The following is a 15,134-nucleotide window of genomic DNA, read 5'->3' on the forward strand; positions in this document are numbered from 1 at the left end:
TTTTCTTTAAAATGAAGCGTCTGCGGCAGAGCAGCGGTGAGGCCGGAGTAGAGTCATTCCTTCTTGGTATCATGTAAATCTTAACACCATGTAGTTCCTATTCCTCCTATCAGGCTTCTTTCTGAAACATGTACAAAGAAAATATAAGGGAAAAGATACAGGAAAGATCAGAATGTTTAAAAACTCTATTGATTCTGATGGCTGAGGGTTGGTATATTTTAACAAGTAATGTCCTTCAAATAGTTATCTCTATGTTAAAGAAATCATTTATTCATGTACTACTGATGTTGGCATTTCTAAATACAGGCTGTAGTCTTCCTGCTTCTTTATTAATGTCCTACTTGGGGTCTAAAGGGGTTGGATTTCCCAAAGCCCCTCTTAATCTAGCTTCTAGTTCATGTTTCAAAATAAATCCAGGAAAATAATACCATTCTAGACTCTAAATGTAACCATATATATGAATGGTTTGAGATGGTGACCACAACCACAGAACATAATTTTATTTGAATTTTCAATGATAGTGTTTACACTTCAGTTATTTGGTGTTTTCTATATTTATTTGCTTGGAAAAGTGCATAATCTAATATGTGGGGTTAATGGCAGGGGAATAAGTGACCAAAATCAATATGGTCCCATTTTTGGAAGAAAATACAAGTTACAGAAAGAAAGTCCAGCCAGAAACTACTGAAATGTTGATAATGGTTTTCCCTGGTGTGATTATAGTTTTTAATATATAATATATAATTTATATATATATATATATATTTTTTTTTTTTTACATTTTCTCCTTGAGACTGAAAAGAAACTAAATACAAGCAAAAAAGATACCTTTCTTTGTTTACTGCTCTTATGGCTAAATAGCTAACATTGCCTGAATGCTTCACTCATAAAGTCCTCCAATTCCCTCATCAACTTTAAATGGTAAATCCTATCCTCTCCATTTTAGAGATGAAAACACCAAGGCCAAGAGAGTTTAACTCACTTCCTTCCCCAATGTCACTGAGCTACAGGTCAAGATCTCAAAAGCAGATCTAGTTTTCTCTAGAGTCTGTGCTTTCACTCTATAAAAAGAGAGTGAAAGAACAATTTTGACAAAATAAGAAGACTTTTTTCCTTTGCAATTAAAATGTAAGTTTTTGAAATCACTTGGACTCGGGCATTAGCCCTCTTGATATGGAGAATTGATGAGACCTGCCCCAGTGCCTGTACTCTGATAGTGCTTCTCGTTAGTCTGTGCACTAATAGTAAACTCGTGCTGGGAAAAAATAGTCTATTTAAGAAAGAAAGGGAAAATCTTATTCGAGCCAAATTAAGGACTGTAACCTGTGAACAGCCTCTCAGAAAGTTCTGAGAACCGTTCTGCCCACCAGAGGTCAAAGGACAGTTACATGGGTTTTTGAGACAGACGGCTGCACATTAAATGATGTAGATGGTTGTCACAATCCAGATCTTCAAATAAAAAGTGAGTAGTGATCCTGGGTCATCGTGGCCCCTTATAAGATTAAGAAGGAATGTTATCTTTTGAGGAGTTGACTTGTTGATGCTAGGAAGATGTCCGTCTTTATGGTTGAGCAGGTATTTCTGCCAATGTGGAGGTTTTGATCCATCTGTAATGCAGATACAGAGTGCACAAGAGAGGGCAGAGAGGAGGACAAAGGGCAGAGAAAATTTACTGCGGTTAAGTTTTTCTTGTCTTACCATAAAATTGGAATTTTCACATGCGTTAATATATTTCAGTCGTTACTAACCAGTGGGTGCTTGGGAAGTACATGCCTGAGGAAAGAGGGTGAGGCTTCTTTACAAGGAACAGATGTATTGGAGAGAATCCAGGGCCTAAATATTCCCTCTGATGCAGGCTCCCAGCCACACGTGCTGCAGTCCCTCATGATTCCAGGGGTGTATGAAGTTGGGAGTCCTCACATGTGCAGCCTTTAGAGGAGATTCTTTAGGTTAATTGCTGTCTTTTCATTGTCCTTATGTGTTTGGGGGGAAAGAAGTACCCACTTGTTATTTAATCATTAAACAACTATTTAACGAGCACCTTCTATGACTAATCATTGTGCCATACATAAAAATCAAACCTGGCAATCTTGTCGTGGCTCAGTGGGTTAAGAACCCTGACACAGTGTCCCTGAGGATGCAGGTTCGATCCCTGGACTCACTCAGTGGGTTGAGGATCCAGTGTTGCTGCAAACTGCTGTGCAGGTCACAGGTGTGGCTTGGATTTGGCGTTGCTATGGCTGTGGTGTAGGCCTTAGCTGCAGTTCTGATTTAACCCCGAGCCTGGGAACTTCTGTATGCAGGTGCAACCATAAAAAGAAAAAAAAAAATCAGAAGTGATCTCTGCTTTTATTGAACTTCATTACTATGTAAATATTCATATCCATTGTAACTTCCTAGAATTATAAAGTCTTATATCTTGGTGTTGAAAACCAGTCTAGTCCATGAACTAAAGAAGTAATACTGTGAGAGTTGGTTCAGCTGTTTGACTTTTAAAGACATACGCATATATATATGAGAGCTCAAGGTTGATGTAAACTGCTCAGTGAACCTACAACTGATACTAATGTCCTGGTTTATGCAAAGAGATACTGTTACCTGCTCTGTTGACAAAACTGGATGAACCCCAGTGTTTCAGAGAAAAGCTGGAAGAAAGAGGCATCAGCCCCATTTCACCTTGAAAACTTCCAACTCTTCCTTTTGTTGGTCTTGATCTTTTTTTTTTTTTTTTCTTTTTAGGGCCACACCCATGGCATAAGGAAGTTCCCAGGCTAGGGGTGGAATTGGAACTACAGCTGCCGGCCTCCACCACAGCCAAAGCAACTTGGTATCCGAGCCTCATCTGCAATCTACACCACAGGTCATGGCAACGCCAGATCTTTAACGCACTGAATGAGGCTAGGAATCAAACCCGCATCCTCACAGATACTGGTCGGGTTCTTTACTGCTGAGACATAATGGGAACTCCGGTCATGATCTTTGTAGACATTTTTCTAGATGATTCCTAGTTTCATTTTCCAAATTAGATATTTAATTAATTGATATTTATTTTTGGCTATGCCTATGCCATGCAGAAGTTCCAGGGCCAGGGATCAAATCCATGCTAAAGCAGTAACCAGAGCCACAGCAGGGATGATGCTGGATCCTTAACCTTCTGAGCCACCAGGAACTCCCCATATTAGATATTTTAAAAGTCCATTTGTAAATGTTCATGTTTATTTCTACAATGCTGAGAATACTTTGTGTATTTATGTATATACTCAGTACATTCCCCTGGAATATATAGTGGTAAGAACACTCTTCATGCTGCCCTGGCTGAGAGCTACAGACACTGGCAATGAAGAGGTTTATTTGGGTTTATGTGGGGAAATAGGGTGAGAACTTATTACTGGATCTCCTGACCTAAGTAAAACTATTTGCTTCCAATGGCTGTGCATCAGTGTAATTACAGTGTATGGCAAAAGTGGTATAGAAGAATCATGGCCAGGAAGGACTCTGACATTGCCACAGAAGCACTGCCATTCTGCCTGCTACTCACACTCTCTTCTCTTTAACCCAACAGGGAGATACCTCCTTCCAAACCCCCCAGCGGGACAGGCCTGGCAAAGCTCTGCAGAGACATCCAACCTCGTGCGCATGCGCAGCCAGGCCCTGGGCCAGTCGGCACCCTCGCTCACGGCAAGCTTGGTGAGTGTCCTTGGGCTCTGTCTGCATGGGCTGGGGTAGCTCCATCTCACCACCAACCTAGGGATTATTCTAAGTTTATTGTTCTAGATTTGAACTTAAACCTACACTTGCAATTTCTTGTCATAGCTCAGCAGTAATGAACCCGACTAGGATCCATAAGGATGTGGTTCGATTCCTGGCCTTACTCAGTGGGTTAAGGATCTGGCCTTGCCATGACCTATATAGTGTAGGTCGCACATGCACCTTGGATCTGCTCTTGTGGCTGTGGTATAGGCCGGCAGCTGTAGCTCTGATGCGACCCCTAGCCTGGGAACTTCCATATGCCACACTTGAGGCCCTAAAAAGCAAAGCAAAGCAAAGCAAAACTTACACTTAATATTAAGCACAGGAGTTCCCGTTGTGGCGCAGTGGTTAAGGAATCCGACTGGGAACCATGAGGTTGCGGGTTCGATCCCTGCCCTTGCTCAGTGGGTTAAGGATCTGGCATTGCCGTGAGCTGTGGTGTGTGTGGGTAGCAGACACAGATCGGATCCCGCGTTGCTGTGGCTCTGGCATAGGCTGGGGGCTACAGCTCCAATTGGACCCCTAGCCTGGGAACCTCCATATGCCGCAGGAGCGGCCCAATAAAAAGCAAAAAGACAAAATATATATATATATGTATATTAAGCACAGGTTTGGCAATGGGAAATTACTTTGCTTTCAGTGTGCTAATTTTTTTACAAGTCTGCCCAGCCTAATTTGGAATATTTCTGTAAATTTGACCCTGCTTCAACTCTTCCCTCAAAAGAAATGAAAATGTTTCTAAGCTTTTTTTGTTTTCTTATCAGCTTCTTATTTGAAAATAATTTCAAACATACATGAAAATTGCAGAAATGAGACAAATACAACCCCAGTTGATCCTTTGTGTGGGTTCAAGTATTAACCTCTTGCCCTGTTGGCTTTTCTCTTTGTATACATGCATGTGTACAAACACACAGACACATACATAAAGATGCATAATTTTTTAACTCTTTGAGAGTAGCTTATATATAGCATGGCCTTTCATTATCACAGTTATCAACTTCATTAAATTCATGCACGAAAGAAGCCCTTTATCTACTCTGCCACATGTATTTCATTTATATCAATTGGCCCAATAATATCCTCTATAGCATTTTTCCTCCTCCAGTAGAGGATCCAATCTAGGGTCATGTATTACATTTAATTATCCTTTAATCTGGAACCTTTCCACAGCCTTTCATTGCCTTTTTTGAACACTGACATTTTTGAAGACTATGCACCCCCCCCATTTTTTAATGGAATATTGCTCATATTACACGTACCTGATATGTTCTAATGTTTTCTCAAGGTGACCTTCAGGTTTTGTGTTCCAGGCCAGATTGTGACATTGGTGACATTATGTCCTTTCAGATCACAGCGTCTGTGGGTGCATGCTATCCACCTGGCCCCTCATTATGATGCTAATTCTTTTCACCCAAAGTGCTGGCCCATTTCTTCATGCTAGTTAGAATTTTCCTCTTTCAGTCAATAAGGATTTGATGGGGAGATAATTTGAGGACCTGCAAACATATTTCTCCTTAGCAAAAATTTCTTTTAGATTTTGTATTCATTGGTAACCCTTGCCTGGACCCTTCTTTTCTAAACTCACTGAGAAATGGTCATTTTTCCAACTGCAGCCCTCTCTCCACAACTCAGGTTGACATGTGGCATAAATACCTGTGTATTTGTTAGCAGCATGGAGGCCTACCTTCCTTTTTAAAAAAATAATGTAGACTTTCGTTTTGGTTTTTAAGACTTTGGTTTTTAATCATGATGTTTACTACAATTTTGTTTTCTAGAGGGCCCATTAATTTTCAGCTTTCACCTTTGGCACAGCCTAGAAGTTGAGTTATCTTTGTATAGGTTGGTAGAGTTATATGATATGGGGATAGATTTTTAAATGTGTTTTACTAATGATGATGCAAATAATATATAAATCAGTGCGTGATGATGCCTTATAATGTTATACATTGGTAATAAATTGTGTAGGATATTTGGGAATCATTCAATAATGTAGAGAGATTTGATTTAGGTCTAACCTGCAGTCATGCTTTTGTCATTAGGTAGCTGGATAAACTTGAGCAAATCACTTAGTGTCAGATTGTATCCCCTCATCTATAAAACCACAAGATGAAAAGACATATTAAATAGTCTCTGGAATTCAGCTTCAGAATTCCCTGTTTCTACTCTTAGAATAATAAAGATTCTGAATACAGTGAATAATTATCCCTTAAAAAATCCTTTCAGGATATTTTATGACTTCAAACTTGACTATGATCTTTAAACCAAAACTTTCTTCTCATGAAAATTTTGGGACTTATTTTTGAAAGTACAGTTAAAATGATGGTGGTTAATGTTTTCCTCCACCCTATTCCCAAGTCCAAAGTTACTTCTTATTTTAGGAGAAAATTGTATTCAAAGCTTATTTTGCGGAGTTCCCGTCGTGGCGCAGTGGTTAACGAATCCGACTAGGAACCATGAGGTTGCGGCTTCGGTCCCTGCCCTTGCTCAGTGGGTTAACGATCCGGCGATCCGGCGTTGCCGTGAGCTGTGGTGTAGGTTGCAGACGCGGCTCGGATCCCGCGTTGCTGTGGCTCTGGCGTAGGCCGGTGGCTACAGCTCCGATTCAACCCCTAGCCTGGGAACCTCCATATGCCGCGGGAGCGGCCCAAGAAATAGCAACAACAACAACAAAAGACAAAAAAAAAAAAAAAAAAAAAAAAAAAAAAAAAGCTTATTTTGCTGAAGCATTTACTTTTTAAGGAAAGAGGAAAAGTCCTCGTAATCAGTAATTTTTTTTTAAACAGAAGTGCTTTGGGGGCCACTGCAGTCTTGTTCTTAACATGTAAATGGTGATCTTTTATGTTTATTGCCAAGTGAATCATTCTAATTAAAACAACAAAATAATGAGCTTAATACTGGTACTTGTGTACTCAGACATAGAAACTGATTGATTCATTAATAAAACACGTCGATATTTGGGAATAAGGAACAAAAACAAGCAGAACTATTAATAGAAAAATGAAGATATCCTCTAAAATCAGTCTTATGATGTTCTTATCAAAGAGTCATTTAATTTATCAGCTTATTTACCCTGCAAGTTGTTTTTTTTTATTGCGGGGGGGGGGGGGCGGTGAGCAGTGCACCAGTGGTATATGGAAGTTCCTGGGCCAGGGATCAAGTTTGAGCTGCAGCTGCAACCGATGCCACATCTGTGGCAATGCTGGAGCCTTGACTCACTGTGCTGGGCCAGGCATCCAACCTATGAATAAGACCTGAGCCACTGCAGAGACAATGTCACAGCGGGAACTCTTAGCCTGCAAGCTTTTGTAATGTGTAGGACCAAACCTAGAGAAAATGCTAAAATGCCATAGAGAGCAAACTTAAAATAGTACCTGGCACATAGCAAGTCTCAAGTGTTGGCAATGGTAATACTTGTCTTATGACCCTATTCTAGTAAACTTGGGCACAGAAGCCAGATGATGATTAACTATTTCCTACTAGACCGTGAAGGTTTAAGATGCACCCCTCATCATATCTTTTCTTCAACGGTGTCGTTACTTCCTAATTGTAAGTCTGAAGAAAACTATCTGTGGGTCCTCTGTCCCCCAGCTCTTGTCCCAGTAGGAGCAGCAGCAGCTGGAGAAGAGCCGCCAGGCTGAGCACCATCCCGATTTCCTCGTTATTCCGCGGCAGTCTGCTCAGGTTTCTCTGCCACATCAGTTATTTCACAATGCCACTCGCTATGTGCTCATGACTTTGCCTGCTTTTGGTACCCTTTGCACAACCATTCTGATTAGCCTGTTTATGCTTCATGGCGTGGATTACATCTGAATTGTCTGCTGACGACAACTAACAGAGTTGATAGAGAATGGTGCTCAAGAGGTGGAAATGTACACCTGTTAGGATTTTTTCTCCCCCCCCCTTTTTTTTGTCTTCTGGATAAGCCTGATAGTTCTGAAGTAGAACATGCTTCACTCTCATCCTTTCCCCTGCCCACTGTCCTCACCCACATTGCCCCATGTTAGAGCTGTAAATTGACTTTCCACTTGACTCTTCCTCGCATATATCAAGGTGCACCTTTATTTTCATTCTTTGTGTTTATGCCTAATATCCACCTGCTAGGTTGCAAGCCCCTTCAGGACAGAACTGATGTCTGATCTGACTTTCTTCTCCTCAGTGTTTGTTCCTAGCACGACACCTTGCAGGTAGGAGGCATTCAGTAAATAATGACAGGACGGATCGTGATTCATGTAAACTGACAGATTCCTTTAGTTGTAAGGTGAAGTGATGATGTGGTTCTGAATACTGCATGGGTTTCCTAATAAGATCATCCAATTACAACCTTTTTGGTTTTGCTGTCCAGTATACATCTTAACAACTTGTGATGAGCCTAAAAATCCATGTAATAGGCCCGATCCTGCTTAGTTCCATATCAGCTGCTCAAAAAAATAAATAAATAAATAAATAAAATAAAATAGAGGGTGACCAAATTGTGAAGAGATTATCCATGTCCATTTTCAAAGAAATTTCTTTAAACTGCTTGTAAGCGGTCAGGCAGTCACATCGGTTTAAATATTTTGTTGATTCTTTGAAGAAAGAAGTTGAGGCCATGTATGTGTTCAGATGTGGAAAAGTTGATGAAGTCAGAATCCAAGAGGTTTGTGTCCAAATGACTTGCTGTCATAGAATTTCATGTTCCACACGACAGAACATTTCGAAAAAGTATCGCCCCTCCACTGCAGAGGTAGTCATATGTTAGTAACATATAAATGAAGGGCTGTGTTTGGGGAGGTGTGAATTTCTGTAAATGCGTGACCTATTGTGGTGTAAATGCCATAGGCAAGCTTCAAGGTAAGGGTAACCACCTTCTCAAGGAGGAGATTAATTCCTAGCCAGAAGTATCTGGTTTTCCTTGGCAATGCTAAATGTAGTTGTGCTCCCTCTCCCAGACACATTGGGCATTTCTGATAAATGGCACGTTGCCACTTCATCCTAAGTAGCCTGGTAGCTGGCAGAATACATGCTCAGCCAGTGTCCGCCTGCTGGGACACCAGCCGGGAGTGCTGATGAAGTGTCAGATGTATACTGCATATACATTAATCTGAAGAGGGGAAAACTCATTTCCCCATTTGCCTCCTCCATCTTTCTGTCCCTCCCCCCATGCATGGGTAGTTTATCAAAGAAGTCATAGTCGTCAAAAGCAGGGGATTTATCCAGATGCTGCTTTCAGACAAGAAAGATGGAAATTTCAGGAGGCAAAGCAGGACCAGGGGTAACTTATTTTTCTGTAGGAAAATAAGGTTGTAAGCCTTGGTGATTAAAGTTTAGAAATGGTATATGGGGCCATCATAAGAAATAGTCACTTCTTTTGTTCTTTGGAATAATAGATGGATGGCAGGAACTCGGTGAAAATTAGTTTCCAGTATTTTTCTCCCGTTTTTCTGTCTGATTTGAATCACAAGCCTGATCTGTTTTGATTTTTGTTAGCATCCTTGCCACATTCTCTTTTATTTAAATCTTCCTTGACTACCCTGTGTGAAAGTGTTTCTCTCACTGCCTGACACACACCCTGTTTATTTTCCCCAGTTTTCTCAACAGCTTTATCTCCTTCCAGTACACCACATAATTTGCTTATTATATATCTCTTATTATGCTGGTGAAAAATTCTTGAGGGCAGAGAGATTTTCTTTCCTGTTTTTCCAGCTATTTCCCTGGGACCTAGAACAGTGCCTGGCACATAGTAGGTGCTCAGTAAAGGCTTGGCGAATGTATACATGACTATATTTCCTTTCTGTAAGTGCTGTAAAACAGACTCTTGTTTATCTTCTGTTTTTAATCTATAGCTAATCTTTCAGGTTTCTTTTATTTAGCCTAATCAAGAAGATATTCTTCAAGCCAGAGAGCACTTAACTTTGGAAACTGTATTCAGGAATTAAACTATAATTATTGAATTGGATAGTGAAAAGGAAGGAGAAAAGCAGAATAGTTAAGAGATCAACTCCAGTTTCTACCGTTGATTAGCTGTGTGAGCCTCAGCTTCTTCATCTGTGAAATGGGGCTAATGGCTGTAGGTCACCTCATAAGGTTATTGTGACGAATAAATGAGCAAACTCTTATGTACTACTTTGCACAGGGCCTGTCAGTGTTCCTGGGGTTGGTAGAACAAATGTTCCTTGGGAGTTGTCAGCAAGGCATAGTTGAGTTGGTATAGTCAGGACGGAAGGAATCAGATCCTTAGATTTGAAGTAGTCATTTAACCTTTCTGTCCTTAGCGCTTTGTGTAATGGCGGACCAAATTGTTCCTTTCTTCCTCATCTTCACTAAAAATTCCCCAACCCACCAAACTGGAAGTTGTGTTTCCAGCACAGTTAACTGTTTTGAAGGGGGGAAGTGCTTTCAGATATTGTTTTTCAATTTTTAATATTAGGTTAAGTGGTATAATTTTATGTTTCTTCAGTGGCCCTCTTTTGACATTGTATCCATTTCTTATAATGGAGAAATTATGTTTCATGATGTACTATAAATATTAAAACCAAACTACTTAAACTGCAATATATTCAAAGAGCCTTGATGAATATTCATCTTTTCCATTTGCAGAAGTGCATTATGAAGAGTCAGGGAAAATTCGCTAAACATATGCAAAAGTGCATTTTTCCTTTTTAATTCATTCGGAATGTACCGACATTATGTCAGCATTTATTTGGGGTACAGACTTTATTTGCAGTCATTTAATATTATATCAATACTTCATTAGCCTTATAGTTCCAAACAAAAACCTGAGCCGAAGTCCAATTAGTTAACTCTGAGAGAATGTCTGTTAAATATTGATGTAGGAATAATTGAATGCCCTTGGATAAATTGCTTAGCAAAAGTTGTAGGATTCAACGGTGAATTAGCATTTCTCCTTAGCTATTATGGCTCAATTTAAAGACTGCATAATATTCCAAGGTATGGCTTTCTCACAATTTATTATACTATTTCCCCCTTTTAGTTATTTCCAAGTTTTCCTTATTGAAAATAATGGTAATGAGCAGGCTTTTAATAAGTCTTTGTTCACCTCTAATTATTTTTTCAGGGTAGATTCTTGGAGGGGATTTCTGTGGTAAAGGATATGAGCATTATGGGGGTTCCCCATTCTTTTGCTAAATTGTTTCCAGGAATACTGTACAAATTTGTGCTTCTGTATATTGATTGAGAAAGCACATCTCACTATACTCTGGCCAGCAGTCAGAGTTATTATCTTCTAAAAAAATGAAAACAACAACAACAACAAAAAACCCAAACCAAAGAAACAAGTTTGCTGATTTGTTAGGTGAAAAATAATCACTCTTTTTTTAATGTATTTTTTATTTTTAATGATGTTGGTATGGTTTTTAGACAAGTTGAGCTCTTACACCAAAGCCCCCAGATACAGCAAAGATGAAATTAGAGTTATCTATACTTCCTCCTCTAGCTTCTTCCTTCCAGTCCCTAAATCAGCTTACTATACCAGTTCTGGGTAACCTGCATTTGCTCTTGGGATACAAGAACTGCTGAGTGTGATTACAATGTATATAGCTGAAGGCATTATTCCACAGCTCAGAGTTTTTTTCATCCGGAGAGTAGTAATCTCAATTGTGAAATACTGCCTTCAGCTGTGGACATTATAATCAAAGTCTCAGGAGTGCTTGCATTCCAGCATAATACATCACCTCGTTGTTACCCTCTGAGCTAGGTTCTGTTGATAGTAAAGGGTGAATTTTCATAACTCAGTGCTGAAATAGCAGCAGGGACCCCCAAGCAGATTATTATAGGTCAGGCTTAATCCATGAAGATAAATCTCATTATAGGCTCACCTGGGCCCATCCACAGAGTAGCCAGTTTAACAGGAGTCTTTTAAACAAAGATCAGCTTAAAAATGAACTGTAAAATCCTTGCCATAATCCAACTACTGCCTCTGTGAAAAGATACTCTAGATGTGCATCCTTACTCTAAGCATGCCTGGGTGCCATGAGAATAATTAGAAAAAAAAAAAGAAAGAAAAAAAGCATGTGAGGTGCATTGTGATTTGGTCTATGAGTGAATGACAAACTACTGCTTATTTTGAGCAAGAGATTTTTTTCCCCCAAATGAAACTCCACCCAGAAGTAGTCACTTAAAACTTTCCACCACAGTTTTTCTTCTTTACATTTTGCAGAGGTTAAAAAATATATTCATTACCTTCTATATATGTTGTCCTTCTGGGAAAGGACAGGGTGCCTGCTGGAGCAGCTCTCTGTGTGGGTGTGCCTAGACTGGTCAAGTGTGGACTTCTTGTTGTCAAAGGCATTTGAGAGTCACTGAGATGAATGGCATCCATAAATACTCAAAGGAGTTTAAAGACTTAGGCATGTATGCTCTCTCTTTTAATTGCTTACCATCATAGAGGGGAGAAAAAGAGATTTATAATAGCAATATTGTGTGTGTGTGAGAGAGAGAGAGTATGTGTGAAAAAGAGAGAGAGAGAGAACAAACTTGGGTTCCACTAACTACTCGCTTACCCAACTGGGATATCTTATGGGACCCAGCCACTCTGTTTACCAAGCATTATGAGATGATCATGACAATGCCGAGGGCTGGCTCTTCAGCTGTCTTGTTCTCACGGTATCTTTAGCACCAAGGGCGGTACCTAGTGTGTACTATGTAGTACTTAGAGAATGGTGGTTTATTAACAAATGTTGAAGAGGTCTTAATTCTAAGTTTTGATAGTTTCTGAGGCCCCTGTTCGTCTGCTGCTGGAGCCCGGATGAGTTGAATGGTTGAACTGTCAAGGATTTTATTGGATTGTGCATCTGGGGAGATGATGGAGATACAGGTGGTGAAGCAGTCACAGCTGCCATCATGGAAGTGTCTGTTGGTGTACTGGTATTCAAGCGCCTCACCAGCAGACTCCTGGTGTGACACAGCTTGTCCTTTCTGGTGTCTCTTTGCCCTGGGTTAAAAATTACAGCACTTGCCTATTTGCTATCTTAATGTGTCAAAAGAATTCTGCAGTTCAGAAACCAAGAAACCCAGAGGAATTAGACAGTGGTTTGGAGGAGAGACAGTATTAAGATGTAATATTTTCTTTCTTGGGAGAAATGAAAAATAATTTTAATTCCTAGTTATCATAGCTCTGGAAGATGAACATGCTTCGGTATCTTCCCTACGTTATTTTTCGAGAGTACTTGAGTGGTTAGTAGAATAAGCAAATTGCTAATTATACTTATTACTTGTGCATTGGCATCCATAGTATCAATCTACTGCTGGATTCTGAATCCGTGTATTCTTCATTATGCTCATTAATCAGTTAATTGACTATTAATGGAGTCCCTATTGAACAGCTGGTGCTAAAACCTATATAGAAAGAATGTCACACATGGTCTTTCTGAGCTAGCTGAAATAAGTCTTCTGAGAAATTAGAGAGCAGAATAGAAGATGATGACATGCTGTATAGTTTGAAGTGTGAGTATTTCTAGACTAGAGGAATGATGTGGAGGTTCCGGCAAGGTTTGGTTGGGCAAGCTTCCAGGCGTAGTGAAACTATGTATGTGGTGGAATGGGTGGGATGTGGTAGGTAAAGTGGACAGTGTGACATGGGTAGTGATTGTTTTCTTAACATGACGTTTCTAGAATAGTCAGCGAGACAAAAGACTGCGTGAAACTCAGAAGCTCATAGATATCAGTAGTAGAATGACTTTTAACTTAATCTGAACCCTAGGAGATCACCAGGATTGCCTCTGTCTATCTCTGAGTGCCAAGAATGTCTTCAAACACTCCATCAAGTGATGCTTTTTTACTTAAATCTCTCAGGTGGAAGGCCCATTTCCTCTGGTATTGAAGCTATAAGGAAATAAGTCTTTATGTTGGTTAGATTCAGTGACTAGATGTGACCAATGGCTTACTGGATTATGAGTTCTTTCCTTTGTGATTTTACGTGGCTGGTTTTTGTTGTTGTTTGTTTTAAGTGAAGAATAGAGCTGTGTGGCAAGTCCAGCATAGCTATTTGTGATATATTCAATACTTCATTTTATTTTTCAGGGCACATAAACCTCCATTTAGAGAAAACAAAGAATGGGTGCCTAGTGGCAGAGAGCGCTTTTACAAATATTTGCAAAGGCATAAAGCCCCTCCTTAAGTTTGGCTAATTCTCACCTCATAGTGGGAATGATTATTGTTCCCTGCTAGTTGGCTTCCTTAGAGCCCTACATTTTATTCCTTTTTTCTTTGACCTGTTTTTCTTTGTCTCTCTACTTTCCTGTCCAAGATGATTCACCACTAAAAGCTGAGTTGTTCTCCAGATGGTGTGGATCCTTACCATCTAAGGATCCAAGGTACCACATTTTTATTTGCACCGTAGAATTCTGCAGAGACTCAGCCGTAACTGGGCTGCAGTATGTCATGGGTTTTTACATCTAATCTCTAAGAAAACAGAGGTATACATATATCATTCTTTTTGCAAGAATGGATTCTTGTAGAACTCCTCTGAAATCTCTTCCCTGTAAGAAACCAAATCTACATTTCTTTCATTATATATGTCCCCTGCTTTCTTGGATAGTTGCTTAGTTAAGTATGCTTTTCTTGAGTCTTAGACATAAGCAGTGGTAAGTTTTAGCCTGATAAATAGCATGAACCAGTGATATCATTTTGCCCCCCCTTTATATAGCTCTGATCAAAAAGTCATTAAGAAACTTCTGTGTCTTCCCCAATTGCTGGAACATCCATCCCCTTGACAGATTCACTTGATGGAAGGTCAAGAGGGTCTCATCTTCAGGTGCTTCTAAAGTTTGGCAAAATAACGTGGGCAATAGTGAACCACCTACCATTCCTCAAAGGACATCAGATTCCTGTCGCATTCCCTTCCTTGTTCTGGAAAGAAAACAGCGCTACACAACTCCCTTCTTTTTGTCTGATCAGTACCTTTCGGAACTCTAGCACACACACTTCCTTTTCCTGAGTCTTCCCTGACATCTCGCCCCATCCTCAGGCCACTTCTCCTTTGAATTGTGCACATCCAAACCAAAGCGTTTATCATGTAAAACTGCCAGAGTCTCTTTGCTTCCCTTCTTCCTCTCCCCTCCTCATCTCCAAATGGTCTGATTGCCTGAACAGCCCAGGATAATGATCTGTGGCTAATGAAATATAAGCCTAAAATATTTCATTGGACGGGCTCTTAGAAATAACAGTAGGTGAAATATCCTGGGTTTATGTGAAGTTGTGCCCATAGGACCTCTCTACATTTAACTGAGCTTTGAGGGCCTTGCTTTTGTAAATGAATCCTGGAATTGGAGAATTTTATGGCTGGATCAGCCCTCTCCCTTGCCTGGAAAGACTGTGCACTCTCTGGCCTTTATTTAAATTTTGAACATTTTTTTTTCAAGCGTTTGATTTAGAATTTAATTATTGTA

The 15,134-nt window shown here is 39.9% G+C and overlaps 1 protein-coding gene across 9 annotated transcripts in view; it reads left to right on the top strand.

Annotated features, from left to right (window-relative positions):
• The window catches only part of MAST4 (microtubule associated serine/threonine kinase family member 4), a 589,582-nt gene that overhangs the window by 180,253 nt on the left and 394,195 nt on the right, over positions 1-15,134 (top strand). For all 9 annotated transcript variants that reach the window (XM_021076748.1, XM_021076749.1, XM_021076750.1 and 6 more), the window contains one exon: positions 3,563-3,687. In XM_021076748.1, the coding sequence (XP_020932407.1) occupies positions 3,563-3,687 (125 nt within the window). The remainder of the gene's footprint in view (positions 1-3,562; positions 3,688-15,134) is intronic.

The sequence above is a fragment of the Sus scrofa genome, chromosome 16 (assembly GCF_000003025.6).
Source record: "Sus scrofa isolate TJ Tabasco breed Duroc chromosome 16, Sscrofa11.1, whole genome shotgun sequence".
Lineage (NCBI taxonomy): Eukaryota > Metazoa > Chordata > Mammalia > Artiodactyla > Suidae > Sus > Sus scrofa.